The sequence below is a fragment of the Tursiops truncatus genome, chromosome 6 (genome assembly GCF_011762595.2).
Source record: "Tursiops truncatus isolate mTurTru1 chromosome 6, mTurTru1.mat.Y, whole genome shotgun sequence".
Lineage (NCBI taxonomy): Eukaryota > Metazoa > Chordata > Mammalia > Artiodactyla > Delphinidae > Tursiops > Tursiops truncatus.
Window position 1 is genome coordinate 96,026,223 of NC_047039.1, and position 12,386 is coordinate 96,038,608.

At 49.8% G+C, this 12,386-nt stretch overlaps 1 protein-coding gene across 1 annotated transcript in view; it reads left to right on the plus strand.

Moving 5' to 3' along the window:
* Positions 1-12,386, plus strand: part of COL27A1 (collagen type XXVII alpha 1 chain) — a 151,045-nt gene that overhangs the window by 128,526 nt on the left and 10,133 nt on the right. The window contains 8 exon segments of the mRNA XM_073806461.1: positions 13-48; positions 168-185; positions 418-453; positions 716-742; positions 3,456-3,521; positions 4,399-4,567; positions 5,604-5,731; positions 12,061-12,261. Coding sequence (XP_073662562.1) covers positions 13-48; positions 168-185; positions 418-453; positions 716-742; positions 3,456-3,521; positions 4,399-4,567; positions 5,604-5,731; positions 12,061-12,261 — 681 coding nt within the window.

Sequence of the window (12,386 nt, forward strand, 5' to 3'; positions counted from 1 at the left end):
GGTTTATTGCAGGGTCCAAAGGGTGACAAAGGCAGGCGAGGGGACTTGGTGAGTGGATGGGCTGGGACAGTATGGCAGGGGGTACGGCAGGGTTGGGCTGGGGCAGAGGGCGGGCATGGCTCAGCCTGGTCCTCTGACTCTTTCTCCCTGCTTCTGTCCCCCTCTAGGGATTGCAAGGTCCGAGGGTGAGTGGGCTGCGGTATGAGGGCTGGGGGGACAGGGGAGTGGGAGGGACGGGCCCTCTGGTTTCCCCTGCCCATGACCAGGCGTGTCCTTGGGCACGTTTTTCCCTGTGGGCCTCACTCTGCACCTGGGCCACCATCGTGCCCGGGTCTCAGGTCTGCTGGAGGAGGCCCGGGCTGGGTGGGGGGATGAGAGGCCTTTGACCAGGGCCTCATTGTTCTCCTCTTCCTCCAGGGTCCTCCCGGTCCCAGAGGGCAGCCCGGCCCACCGGTAGGTAGCTGTGTGCCCGGTACCCCTTGAACTGCAGGGCAGCAGGTGGGATTCCTTTGAGTGAAACCCAAGGCTGTGCTGGCAGCCTTCGCAGGACTGGCCCTGACTTCACAGGCCAGGCCAGGCCTCCGGGACAGTGTGACGCAGCCCTGGTAGGGCCAGGCAGAGACCAGCGTGGTGGGTTCTCTCACACGCCCCGACAGCCCCCGGGACTGCAGCACCAGGTCCCCGTCAGATACAGACCCAGCCTCTTCTTTTGCAGGGTCCTCCAGGGAGCCCTATTCACTTTGTAAGTTGGAGAACATTCTCTGTTGCCTGTGTGGGGTAAGGCCTGGGGGGTGGTCGGGGGCAGGTGGCGGCAGTGGACCCCTCTCTGGCCAAGGTGGCCCTAAACTGCCCACGTCCTCTTGCCGCTCCATACTGGATCCTGGACCCTGAAGCAGCAGAAAGAGCCCCGGGCTGAGCGGCAGGATACCCAGCTTTTAGTCAGAATGCACCCCTGACTATGAACCCAGGAAGACCTCCCACCGCTGGCTCCGGGGTCCCGTCGGTACACTGTACAGATCCGTTGACAACTCTTTAAGGTTCTGGTACTGATTCCAACCTGTGTGCGTTGGGAAGGGGGGTTCCCCGCACCAACAAGCAATGTTGGGGACACACCAGCTGGATGTCCTACAATTCAACTCAATCCTGACACTACTTGGAGTTAGCATCAGATTCCACAGGTTGAGGGCTCAGTCCTACAAGATTGCTGCTGGCCCCCCCATCCCCCAATCCCATGTCCCTCACCATCCCCCCCTCGCCGCCCCCCTTCAGATTTGCCAGTGGCAAATCCAGTGTCACCTGTGCCTCTGGCCAATTGGCTGTAAACCAGAGGTTCCCAACATGCCCCTGGGGTTCCGTTAATTTGCTAGAGCGGCTCACAGAACTCATGGAAACACTTTACTTATTAGATTGTTGGTTTATTATAAAAGGCTGTCACTGAGGAGCAGCCAGATGGAAGATGTGCATAGGGCAAGGCACGGGGAAGGGGCACGAGCTCCCCTGTTCTCCCCGAATCTCCGTGTGTTCACCAACCTGAAAGCCCACTGAACCCAGTCCTTTTGGGATTTTATGCAGGCTTCATTACACAGACATGATTGATTAAATCATTGGCCACTGGTGATTGACTCGACCTCCAGCCCCCTCCCCCTCCCTGGAGACTGTGGGCCGTAACTGCAAGTTCCAACCCTCTGATCACACGGTTGGTGGTTCACCAACCACAAGCCCCATCCTTAGGTTACTTACTGAGCAGTCCAAAGTCACCTCATTAATATAGCAAAAGAGACCCTATTCCAGGAGATTCCAGGGCTTTTAGGAGCTCTGTGCCAGGAACGGGATTGGAGACCAAATATATATTTCTTATTATAAATCATAATATCGCAGAGTCCTTCCATCTCAGATTCTGAGTCCAAAGAGGGCCGGCGGGCAAGGTTGCAGGGGGTGCCCCTGTGTTCCTCCCTGGTGGGTACCCTGGCCTGTATGAAAGCATGGCCCCCTCCCAAGCCCTCTGACAATTCCGTCTCCATTTCACCACGGTGATGATTGACTGTTAGAAGCAGGCCCTGACAGCGTCCGGGGAGCGGCCAAGGGGAAGGGCTGAATGGGGGAGGAGCCCTCGGGCCGTGAGCTGCTCAGAGCCCCTGTTCTTCTCCCCTCTCTGCTGCTCGCTGCCCATCCCTCTGCCTCGCCCATAGAAATGGAATGACAGCCCTGGCCTCTCCCTCTACACTACTTTTCTTCTTCATTCAGTAAGGAAGCCAGCTAGGGGGAAGTGAAGAGATGTAAGAAAAACCTTCTCCCTCTGAAAAAATGGGAAATGAGAGGGTTTTGAGTTTTTTCGAATAATAACTAATATATTCAGTGCTTGTTACATGCCAGACAGCATTAGAAGTACTTTTCACGTATTAACTCATTTATTCCTCTCAACAGTTCTGAGAGAGTTTTATTGTCATGCCCATTATCAGGATGAGACAACTGAGGCAAAGAGAGGTTAAGCAACTTGCCCAGATTGTGCAGTTAGTAAGTAGCAAGGCTGGGATTTGAGCTGGAGAAGTACCTCCAGAGTCCTCGCCCCAGACCCCAATCCTGCGCTTTACTCACTGTCAGATTCTCCCCCTCACTATTTTCATGGCAAGACCATGGCTATGTTTCTGGCAAGCCCAGTGCCAGGGATGGAGCTACAAGTGTACGTGAGACAATTACAGTGCAAGCCAAAGGGGAGACACGGGGACTGTAGAGGAAGGGGTCCACACCCAGCCTGGGGGCAGAGACGTCAGGAAAGAGTTCCCATGGCAGCTGGCGTCTATAGGATGAGCGTAGGGCAGGGTTTCTCAGCTGCAGCGCTGTTGACATTCGGAACCAGATGATTCTTTGCTGTGAGTGATTGTCCTGTGCGTGGTAGGATGTTCAGCAACATCCTCCACCCACTACACGCCAGTAGCATCCCCTCCTCCAGCTGTGACAGCCCCCGAAGTCTCGAGATATTGCCCAACGTCCACTGGGGGCAGCATCTCCCCTGGATGAGTACCACTGGGATAGTAAATGGAATGGTGGAGGGAGGGAAGAGGCAACGGGAGCAGCATGTGCAAAGGCCCAGTGGCTAGACAGAGCATGGTACTTAGGAACTTAGAAGTACAATAGTGTGTCTGGTGCACGGAGCACATGTGGGAGAGAGAAGAGAGGCGGGGCCAGAGACCACAGCGCTCAGTCCAGGTCTTAGAGCCATGCTGAGGAGTTTGGACTTAATCCTGAGGGTGTTGGAGCACTATGGAAGTGCCTGGAGGAAGGGAGCAGAAGGGCCTGTTTGCAAGGGGAAGAAGGACAGAGTTGCACCAAAGGCATGCTGTTGGCCACGATCCCACCGGGGAAGCGGGGGTGGAGGGCTCTCGCTCAGACCCTGGAGCACCCGCTTGGTGAGTGTGTGGAGACCAGGAGGTACACCCTGTCTTCTCCCCGCACAGCAACAAGATGACCTTGGGGCAGCTTTCCAGACGTGGATGGACGCTAGTGGAGCACTGAGAGCAGAGGTACCACCAGGGGCCTTGCCCACATGGGGTCCCTTCCTGGGGGAAACGGAAGTGATGGCCCATGTGTGGTCAGTGCCCTCCACGTGGCCTGCACTGAGTGATTCATGGCCAGAGCAGGGGCCAGAAACAGGCCTGAGCCCTTTCTCTTTCCTCCAGAGCCCTTTCCTCCTGAGTCAGGAAGAGATGCTCAGCTGGGTCCAGAGCCCACAGCAGCTTCCGTGGTTCAGTCCCACAGCCCGCCAGGAGCAGGAAGTTCGTTGTCAGTCCACAGGCTCTGCTAAGACCCTGGCCGGTGATCAAGTCAGCCCCAGGATATGAGGCTGAGCAGGGCCTCAGGTGTCCTCTAGTCAAGCCCTGTCAGGAGTGCCCTTTGCTTCTTTGCCTCCTTCCCGCGATGGGGAGCTCACTATCTCCCAGCTCAGACCTTCAGACATTTCCATTTGTGCCCTGAGCAGCATGCTGGGGAGAGGTGATGCCGAGGTGACTCTCTCAGGGTCATGACCCAGGGGAAGACAGATGGAAAGGCCCGTTATCTTCCTTCCATTCTGGGGGTCAGTGAAAGTCCTTCACCAACCCCTTCCCGAGGGATTTGGGACCGCTCCCTTGACTCCTCGCTCACGGGGACCTTGCTGTTCTGCACAGGAACCAGGCTGACCCTCTACTCCTCTCAAGCCTCCAGGCCCTCCTGGCAGATCTGCCCCCACCTGTCCCTGGTCCCCAGTCTCTTTATTTGTTCAGTGGAGGGAGACCCAAGTGTGCCCCCTGCTGGGAACTCAGATGTCTCCTCAGTAGCAAGAACCTGGGGCTGTGGAGGCTCGGACCTCCGGCCAGGCCAGGACCTCAAGAGGCCGATGGCCACCCTCTCTCCCCACGACAGGGTTACAGCCATCCGGACCGGCTGGTGCTGGACCAGGGAGGGGAGATCTTTAAAACCTTACACTACCTCAGCAGCCTCATCCAGAGCATTAAGACGCCCCTGGGCACCAAAGAGAACCCCGCCCGGGTCTGCCGGGACCTCATGGACTGTGAACAGAAGATGGTGGATGGTACGAGGGCCTGTGGGTCTCAAGCGAGGGCCTCCTGCCCCAGGGGTGGGCAGGGCGGGGCAGGGGGTTCCGGGAGGAGCCGGGGGGATAGTGCATTAGAGCCTCCACTCCACTGGGCCAAGTTTCTGTCCTTGGGGAGGCAGTCATTTATTCACTCAACAGACAGTCACGGAGCCCCACGATGTGCCAAGTGCTTGTGCTTCCTGGGGTGTGGGGATATAGTGGGAAACACAGAGGAGTGGGTCCCACCCTTCCGGAGCCCACAGATCCGCAAGCTGTCCCATTTCCGTGCAATGGGACAAGAGCTGTGGCAGAAAAAGCCCCCAGGGCCAGGAGGGGACCCATCATAGCTTCCCTGCAGAGCCAGGATTCCCCTTTCTGTCCGCACCTCATCCAAGTCTCTTCTCTCTCCGTGAGCTGATGTGGTGCTGTGGAAGGACCACAGTTTTAGAGGCAGAGAGAGACCGGAGTTTGAAGGTCAGCCCTGCCTCTGACCAGCTCTGTGAGCTGGGCAAGCCACCCTTCTCTCCGCTGATCAAGAAGGTGGACGAGTGGCCGGCTGTCCTACTCTTTCAGCTCTGGGGTCTTTGGCTCCCTTGGAAACCCAAAGGGGAAACCAAGTGCCGGCAGAAGTGCCTGGTTGATGGGGTAGAAGCCCTGACTCCCACCAAGCTCTAGGAGGATCCCTAGCCTTGGGCGGCGAAACCGTTCAATTCAACGATCCCTAAATCCCTTGGGCAAGTGACTCAGCCTCTCTCAGCCTCAGTTGTCCCCTCTGTAAAATGGACGCTACCCAAGAGCGGCATAGGCAAGGGCTCCACCACGTGGCCCCTCCGGGGCCTCTGCCACCTGTGAGCTCTGCCCAGAGGGTTTCCTTCCACCTCTGCGGCTCATAGAATCCCTTTTCTGCTCACCCTCCCCGACTTCATGTCCAGCTGGGGCTCAGCGGGTCCCAGGGTGTGGGGTCCACCTGCAGAACCAAGCCCCGGGTTCCTCCCCACATATATATGCCACCCCCGTCCCATGCTGCCTGCAGGTACCTACTGGGTGGATCCAAACCTTGGCTGCTCGTCCGACACCATCGAAGTCTCCTGCAACTTCACACATGGTGGACAGACGTGTCTCAAGCCCATCACAGCCTCCAAGGTACCCATCTGCTCCCCAGTCCCCACTGGATGGCCCTCTCTACACGCCCCTGCCCCCTGCCCTGGACCACAGCCCACCCAGGTTTGGGACTGAGCCTTGACTATCTTGCTACATGGCCTTGAGAAAGTCATCTCCTCTTTCTGAATCCCAGTTCCTCATCTGTACACTGGGGATGACTTGTTCAAAATCCATGGTTTCCAAACCCTTCTGAGTTATGTGATGCCAATGGTTCTTTCTTCAAATAGAACGTTCTGCCTAATATCTAAAATGGCGGAGTTAGCCAAGCTGGCCTGGCTTGGACAGCCGTGACCATCAGCACAAAATAAATCAGTGCGATGCTCAGCTGGGATATGTGTTCCGGGGTTGTATACGCAAATATGTGACTCATGTTTGGTGCCCACTTACCACGTGCCAGTCTCCGGGCTGAGAATTTTCTCTGTACCGTCACCCCCATTTCTATTAACGACAACCATAGAAAAACTAATTTGTGTGCAAATTAAGTCTAGTTTCATAAATTTGATTATTTACATAAGTGCAGCAGGAAGAGTGATTGACAGCATAGGCTCCTTGCTGCTTTGCTGGAACCTTTCATAACGAGTCTCAGATTGAACTTTTAAAAGCCTCTCCAGGCCAGGAAGCGGAGCCAAGAACTTACCATCAGACTTTGCCTGGAATACTTATAGACTTGGGTGAATTCCTCTCTTCTTAAAGTCCTCAAAATATCCTGAGATTCCTGTACCTGCCAGGAAGTGACCTTCCTTACTCACCTGGTAAGGCTGCTGGGAACCCTGTAATCAAGGTAACAGACTGATTTTTCTAAGGGCTTTATTGGCTCCATAAAGTCAACCTTAGTTCCTTAAGTGATCTGGTCATATCTGAGTCTCTTTATGTCTCTCTCAAATATGACATTCCATTCATAGCCTTGGTGATAACCAAGTATTTCCAATTGTGTCCTGTTACAAGGAGAATAGATTCTCATTGAACTTATGCAAATAATTATACTGCCATGAGAATACTCACCAAGAGCTTCTGAATTCTAGAAGGATCAGGCGGGAGAAACAGCAATTGTTTCATCTTTGTTCACAAAGGTGTACTTCACCAAATGGCTGAAATGCATTGCTAGCTTAAGAGAAAAGTTTTCTTAAATGTGGAAACAGAGATTAAAAGAACTGCCAGTGTTTCCAAAAAAGCATAAAAAGTTATAATCATCCCCATCAGTTCGTTCAGTCCTATGTAATTGATCCTCGATCTTGATCTTTGTTAGTTTCATGAATCCAGTTTTTCCTTAGAGTTCTATAAATTCTTACCCATTCAATGGTATGACTTAAAAGTTATCAGAAACCTGTACTTGTCAGAGTCCTTTCCATGAATCTCCTTGAAGATGAAGCACTTTTGCAAAGGAATAAAACAATAATTATAAATGATAAAAGAGGAAAACAATAATTATAAATGATAAAAGACTGACAAAAGAATGACATTTTAAAATGCGTATGGTTAAAGATCTGATGGGAGTTCATTATGATGCAGTTGACAAGGAAATTTGGTTATTTCTGTGACACACAACATTTTAAGATGATAGCTGGGGTTATAGATGGATAACATAAACATATCAGACTTTTAGGAATTTCATATTATTTCTGGAACACCATATTAATAACATATACCCATTCAAGGATATCCATAAGAGAAGGTGTATTTCTTATTTGACAATGTTTCCCATGTGATTTAATATATCAAATAAGCCTAATTAGTTTAATGTTTCTCTTTTTATAAGGAAAGAGATGGATCTTTTGAGATGTTCCAACGATCCTCTGGAAAACCCCAGTTACTTCCAAGTCAAAAGTCTTCATTTAGAACTTGATTTTGGGAAGTCTGTCAAAAATATCAAAGGTTTTGGACACTTGACTAAATAGAATCACAGATCATTATGAAAAAGTGCTTAATTATCTACTTAGCCAAAGTGACAAAAGCTTTTAAAAGCAAATACAGATGGTTACATCGTTGTGAGAAAAACTTAGCTCTTTTGATATTGAGAAGACTGTGTCTTCTAGGTAACTAAAGACCTCATTAAGGCAACATGAAGCACAGGAAATTATTTTGATAAAACACAAAATCTTTGCTTTCTAGCCAGATTACTTAAAAGGTAAAGAAAAACTTTACATAATCTCTTAACAGGAGCAGACCAGTGCTCCAAGAAAACTTTGTCCTTATAGCAGATGAAGAAAATTACATAAGCACATTATTGATATTAAAGCTTATGTAAAAAAAAAAAACTCTAATAGTAACAGTCCAATTTTAGCCAACTTGACCACACAAGGTAAAATTCTTTTTCTGTCTCCTGACAATATGCTTAAACTACCTCCAAAATCTTCATTAGACAGTAGACAAAGTCAGCCATCATCCCAAGCTAATTTTCTTTTGTAATAGAGATAACATGGATTTATTTGACTAGTAAACCCTGTAAAGTTATTTATCTGCAGTATATTTAATGCTGATAACTATAAAGACATACCTATTTTAATTAAAACAAACTTAGACTGGCTTTTATTTACCAAAGATTATCCCAGATCATGTGAACTTGAAAAACATTTGGATTAGTTTCTATATTTCTGAGTTTTAGGAATACCTAATTCATAAGTGCTTTTTTTTTTTTTTTTGGTACGCGGGCCTCACACTGTTGTGGCCTCTCCCGTTGCGGAGCACAGGCTCCGGACGCACAGGCCCAGCGGCCATGGCTCACGGGCCCAGCCGCTCCGCGGCATGTGGGATCTTCCCGGACCGGGGCACGAACCCGTGTCCCCTGCATCGGCAGGCAGACTCTCAACCACTGCGCCACCAGGGAAACCCATAAGTGCTTATTTTTAAGCCGGTTAAACGGAGCTCTTTTACAAATTAACTTTGGCAATACCATTCAGAGGTAGAGAGAAAGAAAAAGTCACATATACATCCAGAGACTTACATAAACACACAGAGACACTGAGATGCTATAGCTTCCACTCCAAAATTTTAGCCATGAATCAGGTACAACAATATAAAACTTACTAGTCTGTAAATAACGTTTGACTCCAAATTGTGTCTGACAGGCAGAACAAAGTTACCTGCTCCAGTGGCTAATGCTTTTTACTAGTATTTGTGGAGATGACTTTTAAGATGTGTATTTGTTCTTGACAAGTAATATTAAGGAGGCTGTGGACTAGCTTTTGAGTAAGAGAGCTTTTATAGCAGTTTGTATTTTAAGAGGCCTCTTCCCCCTCATTTTTTTTCTTCAGCCTCAGGCAATTGTGGGTAGAGTTTTAGTTACCTCCTGGGGTGTTTCCATTTCAAGGGACAGAGAAAAAAATGTAAATTTTCTTCCAGGAGTTTTAGTGCCTTTTGTATGGTTTTGGCAGTTCCAATAAAATGTTGTAGTACCACCCTATAATTAGGGGAGTGTGCTCTAAAAATAATTCTCTGCCCATCAACAGGACTAGCATCTTGGCAGTCATGGTAACAAAAAAATAATAATAATAATTCTTTGGGTCAAATGGGGCCTCTTCAGAGTTGAAAATGAAGAGGGGTCATTTAGATCGCCACGACCATGGAAATGGTAAACCCACTGGACCGTGCCAATTTTGTGCAGCAGGAGATGGGCCTCATCTTAATGTTTTCCATTCACTGTGAGCCTTAGCAGTGATCACTGTGATGGAAGGATGCAACCATGCCAGGAGTAAACATCCAAAAAGAGTAAGGGCCCTGGTAGGATACCAGTGGCTCTAGGGGCCTTTGCCTTCCCTGATCCCTCTTCCTCATCCTAGATGCCTGGATGACCCCGTCAACTTTTCCCTCGGCAGCAGGGACGCCTTATAAGGTGTGTTTCTTAGTTCTGCCGAGGCGAAAGCCGAGGGGGCTGAGGAAACAAGCATATAGCCCAGATGGATCTTTAAGAAAACTATGGATTTTAGGGTCTTTGGAGGTACTGGCCAGTCGTTGAATTTTGGCAGCCTTGAGTAACGATTGAGAGCCTGTAACACACAAACAAACAAAAATACCAAAATAGCCAATTAGTTCCCCTCTCTCCTTCCTGCTACATAAAATATTTAAGAAAAATTTGAATTTCAGTTCAAGTATAGTTTTTATCTCAGTTTCTACTTCCCGATTTTCTCCTGTTATCTTAAACTGACGTGTTGTTACTGGACAATTTTGGATGGCATCACTGTGAACCGTCTTCATAGCTCGCTGCTTTCCTTCCAGGGTGTTCCAAGAGACCTCTCTGGGACTGAGGTCTGCTTCCACGAGCATGATACGCACGGGGTCTTTGGGAAAAGCCCTTAGGCCTCTAGTGTCATACCAGAGCCTTGGCTTGTTGGTATATCCCCAGGATGCTTCCATGGGGTTTTGCGTTTATCAAGGAGCTGGTGCACCTCCTCAGGGTTCTTAGGAGGTGCTGGCATCCGATTTTTAGGCCATTTATGTTTGCCCAATAATTTTTTTTAACATCTTTTTTGGAGTATAATTGCTTTACAATGGTGTGTTAGTTTCTGCTGTATAGCAAAGCGAATCAGTTATACATATACATATATCCCCATATCTCCTCCCTCGTGTGTCACCCTACCACCCTCCCTATCCCACCCCTGTAGGTGGTCACTGCCCATTAATTTTTTTAGGAACATCACACCAGGGATGGGACCCATAATATCCCATTGGGTCAGGGATGAAGAATGACAGTAATGAGTGACGTTTTGACACAGAAACCATAGATCTCTTGTGCCTTCCTTCTGGAGGTCCACTGGTTTCCAGTTGCAAGGCTATTTCACTCTTCTGGATTACGACATGTGGTCCAGGCACAACCGCCAACTCAGTGGTCCTAGGTGGAGGTCTCCTGTCCTCACCTACAGGAATATTTCCCTCCTGCCTTCAGCCGAGAGCCTTTCCTTGGGCAGTGACTTAGCCTTGTGCTCCAGTCCACTTTCCTTAACTCTCCCCTTGCGTCATGGAGGACCCTTAATTAATCACATTAATAGTCAATTAAGCCTTTATAATGAGTGGTCCCAGTGGCTAGTCAGAGCCTATGGCCTTGATCACACTGCTCTGGGGGATCATTGGATTCTCATGGCAGCCATGACCTGGATTGGATACCATAGCAACATGCAAAAGCACTTAGCAGTGAGACAGACCCCCAGCAAGCAGTGCTCCTTCTGCAGATGGCGATACCCACCTGAGTTAGGTGGTTAGTAAGCAAGTTGCAGGTAAAGCGCATCCCATCCATTGATTGCAAGGGCGGTCGTGCAGTCCTGCCAACTACACCAATCGTTGTGTGCTGGTCTCAGCCTATAAATAACCAGTGCTGTGCCTGGACCAGCCCTCGCAGTTCTTATTACGATTGCAAGATGCCTTTCAGCAATAACCACCAGGAAACTTTGCAAAACTAAAGTTTTATTATTTACAGGACCTGGAAATTGCACAGCCCACCTGGGGCCACACTACGGGGTCATGGAGAGAGAGAGAGAGAGAGAGAGAGAGCGCGTGCGTGGGCCTGGGGTTCTGCTTTTATTGGGTGGGGGGGGTGTTAGGGTTTTGCAGGCTCATTCTTTAGTGGTGAATTTAAAAATATAAGGGCCAGAATTTAAAGCATGGGGAGAGAAAACAAGTAGCCCCAACGGTCAGTTATTGAAATCAATCCAGAGCTTTAAACACAAGGCGCCTCAGTGCCTGGAGGTGGCCTGACTCTTTATCTGGTCCTGTGGCTGGCAAGGTATTTATTTGAGATAGTCTGTCTTTGAAGTGGATGCCTCTTTGAATGGATGCCTCAGCAATCAAAGCTTAAGTCAGGCACTTGCACCAGAAAAAAAGAGAAAACCCAACTGTCAGGACTTACCGTACAGCCACTTAAGCCCGAAAACCCGTCCTGTTGTTTGTTGTCAGGTCTGCCTTGCCAGCTGCCTCACCCTACCCAGCCTGCAGCTTGGGACTTAGAAACGTGGGGAAAGCACTTCTCATTTCCACTGCCCACTAAGAGCCTCTCACTCTGGGCAAGATCCCTCCTCTGTGAGCCTCGGTATCCCAGCTCAGCTCCAGAGACCCCTCCCATACGGTGCATCAAGACCCTCGCATTTCTGGCTGGAATCAGGCAGACCTCAGTTCTTTCCCTTCCTTGTTACTCCTTGGCTGTGGGACTGGCTCACACAGACCTCAGTTTTTCTGTCTTGCGAGTGAGTACAGCTCTGGGAGCATGGCTGGGAATTGCTTACCAGGAAAGGGCTTAGCCCTGGACCTTCCAGAGGAAGGTAAGGAATTCTGAGAGCTGTGGGCAGCCCAGCCCGACCCTGCCTCACTGCCATATCTCCTCCACAGGTGGAGTTTGCCATTAGCCGGTCCAGATGAATTTCCTGCACCTGCTAAGCTCTGAGGTGACACAGCAAATCACCATCCACTGCCTTAACATGACCGTGTGGCAGGAGGGCACCAGGCAGACCCCAGCTAAGCAGGCTGTGCGCTTCCGGGCCTGGAACGGGCAGATCTTTGAAGCCGGGGGTCAGTTCAGGCCGGAAGTGTCAATGGATGGCTGCAAGGTAAGTCTTGGGGCCCTTACAGGCCCCTCATGCATAGACAGGTAGAAAAACGTGTTCTTCTATAGTAACAATTTTACACTATAGTATATTAGTATGATACATATAATGTTTACCTTTGAGTTTTA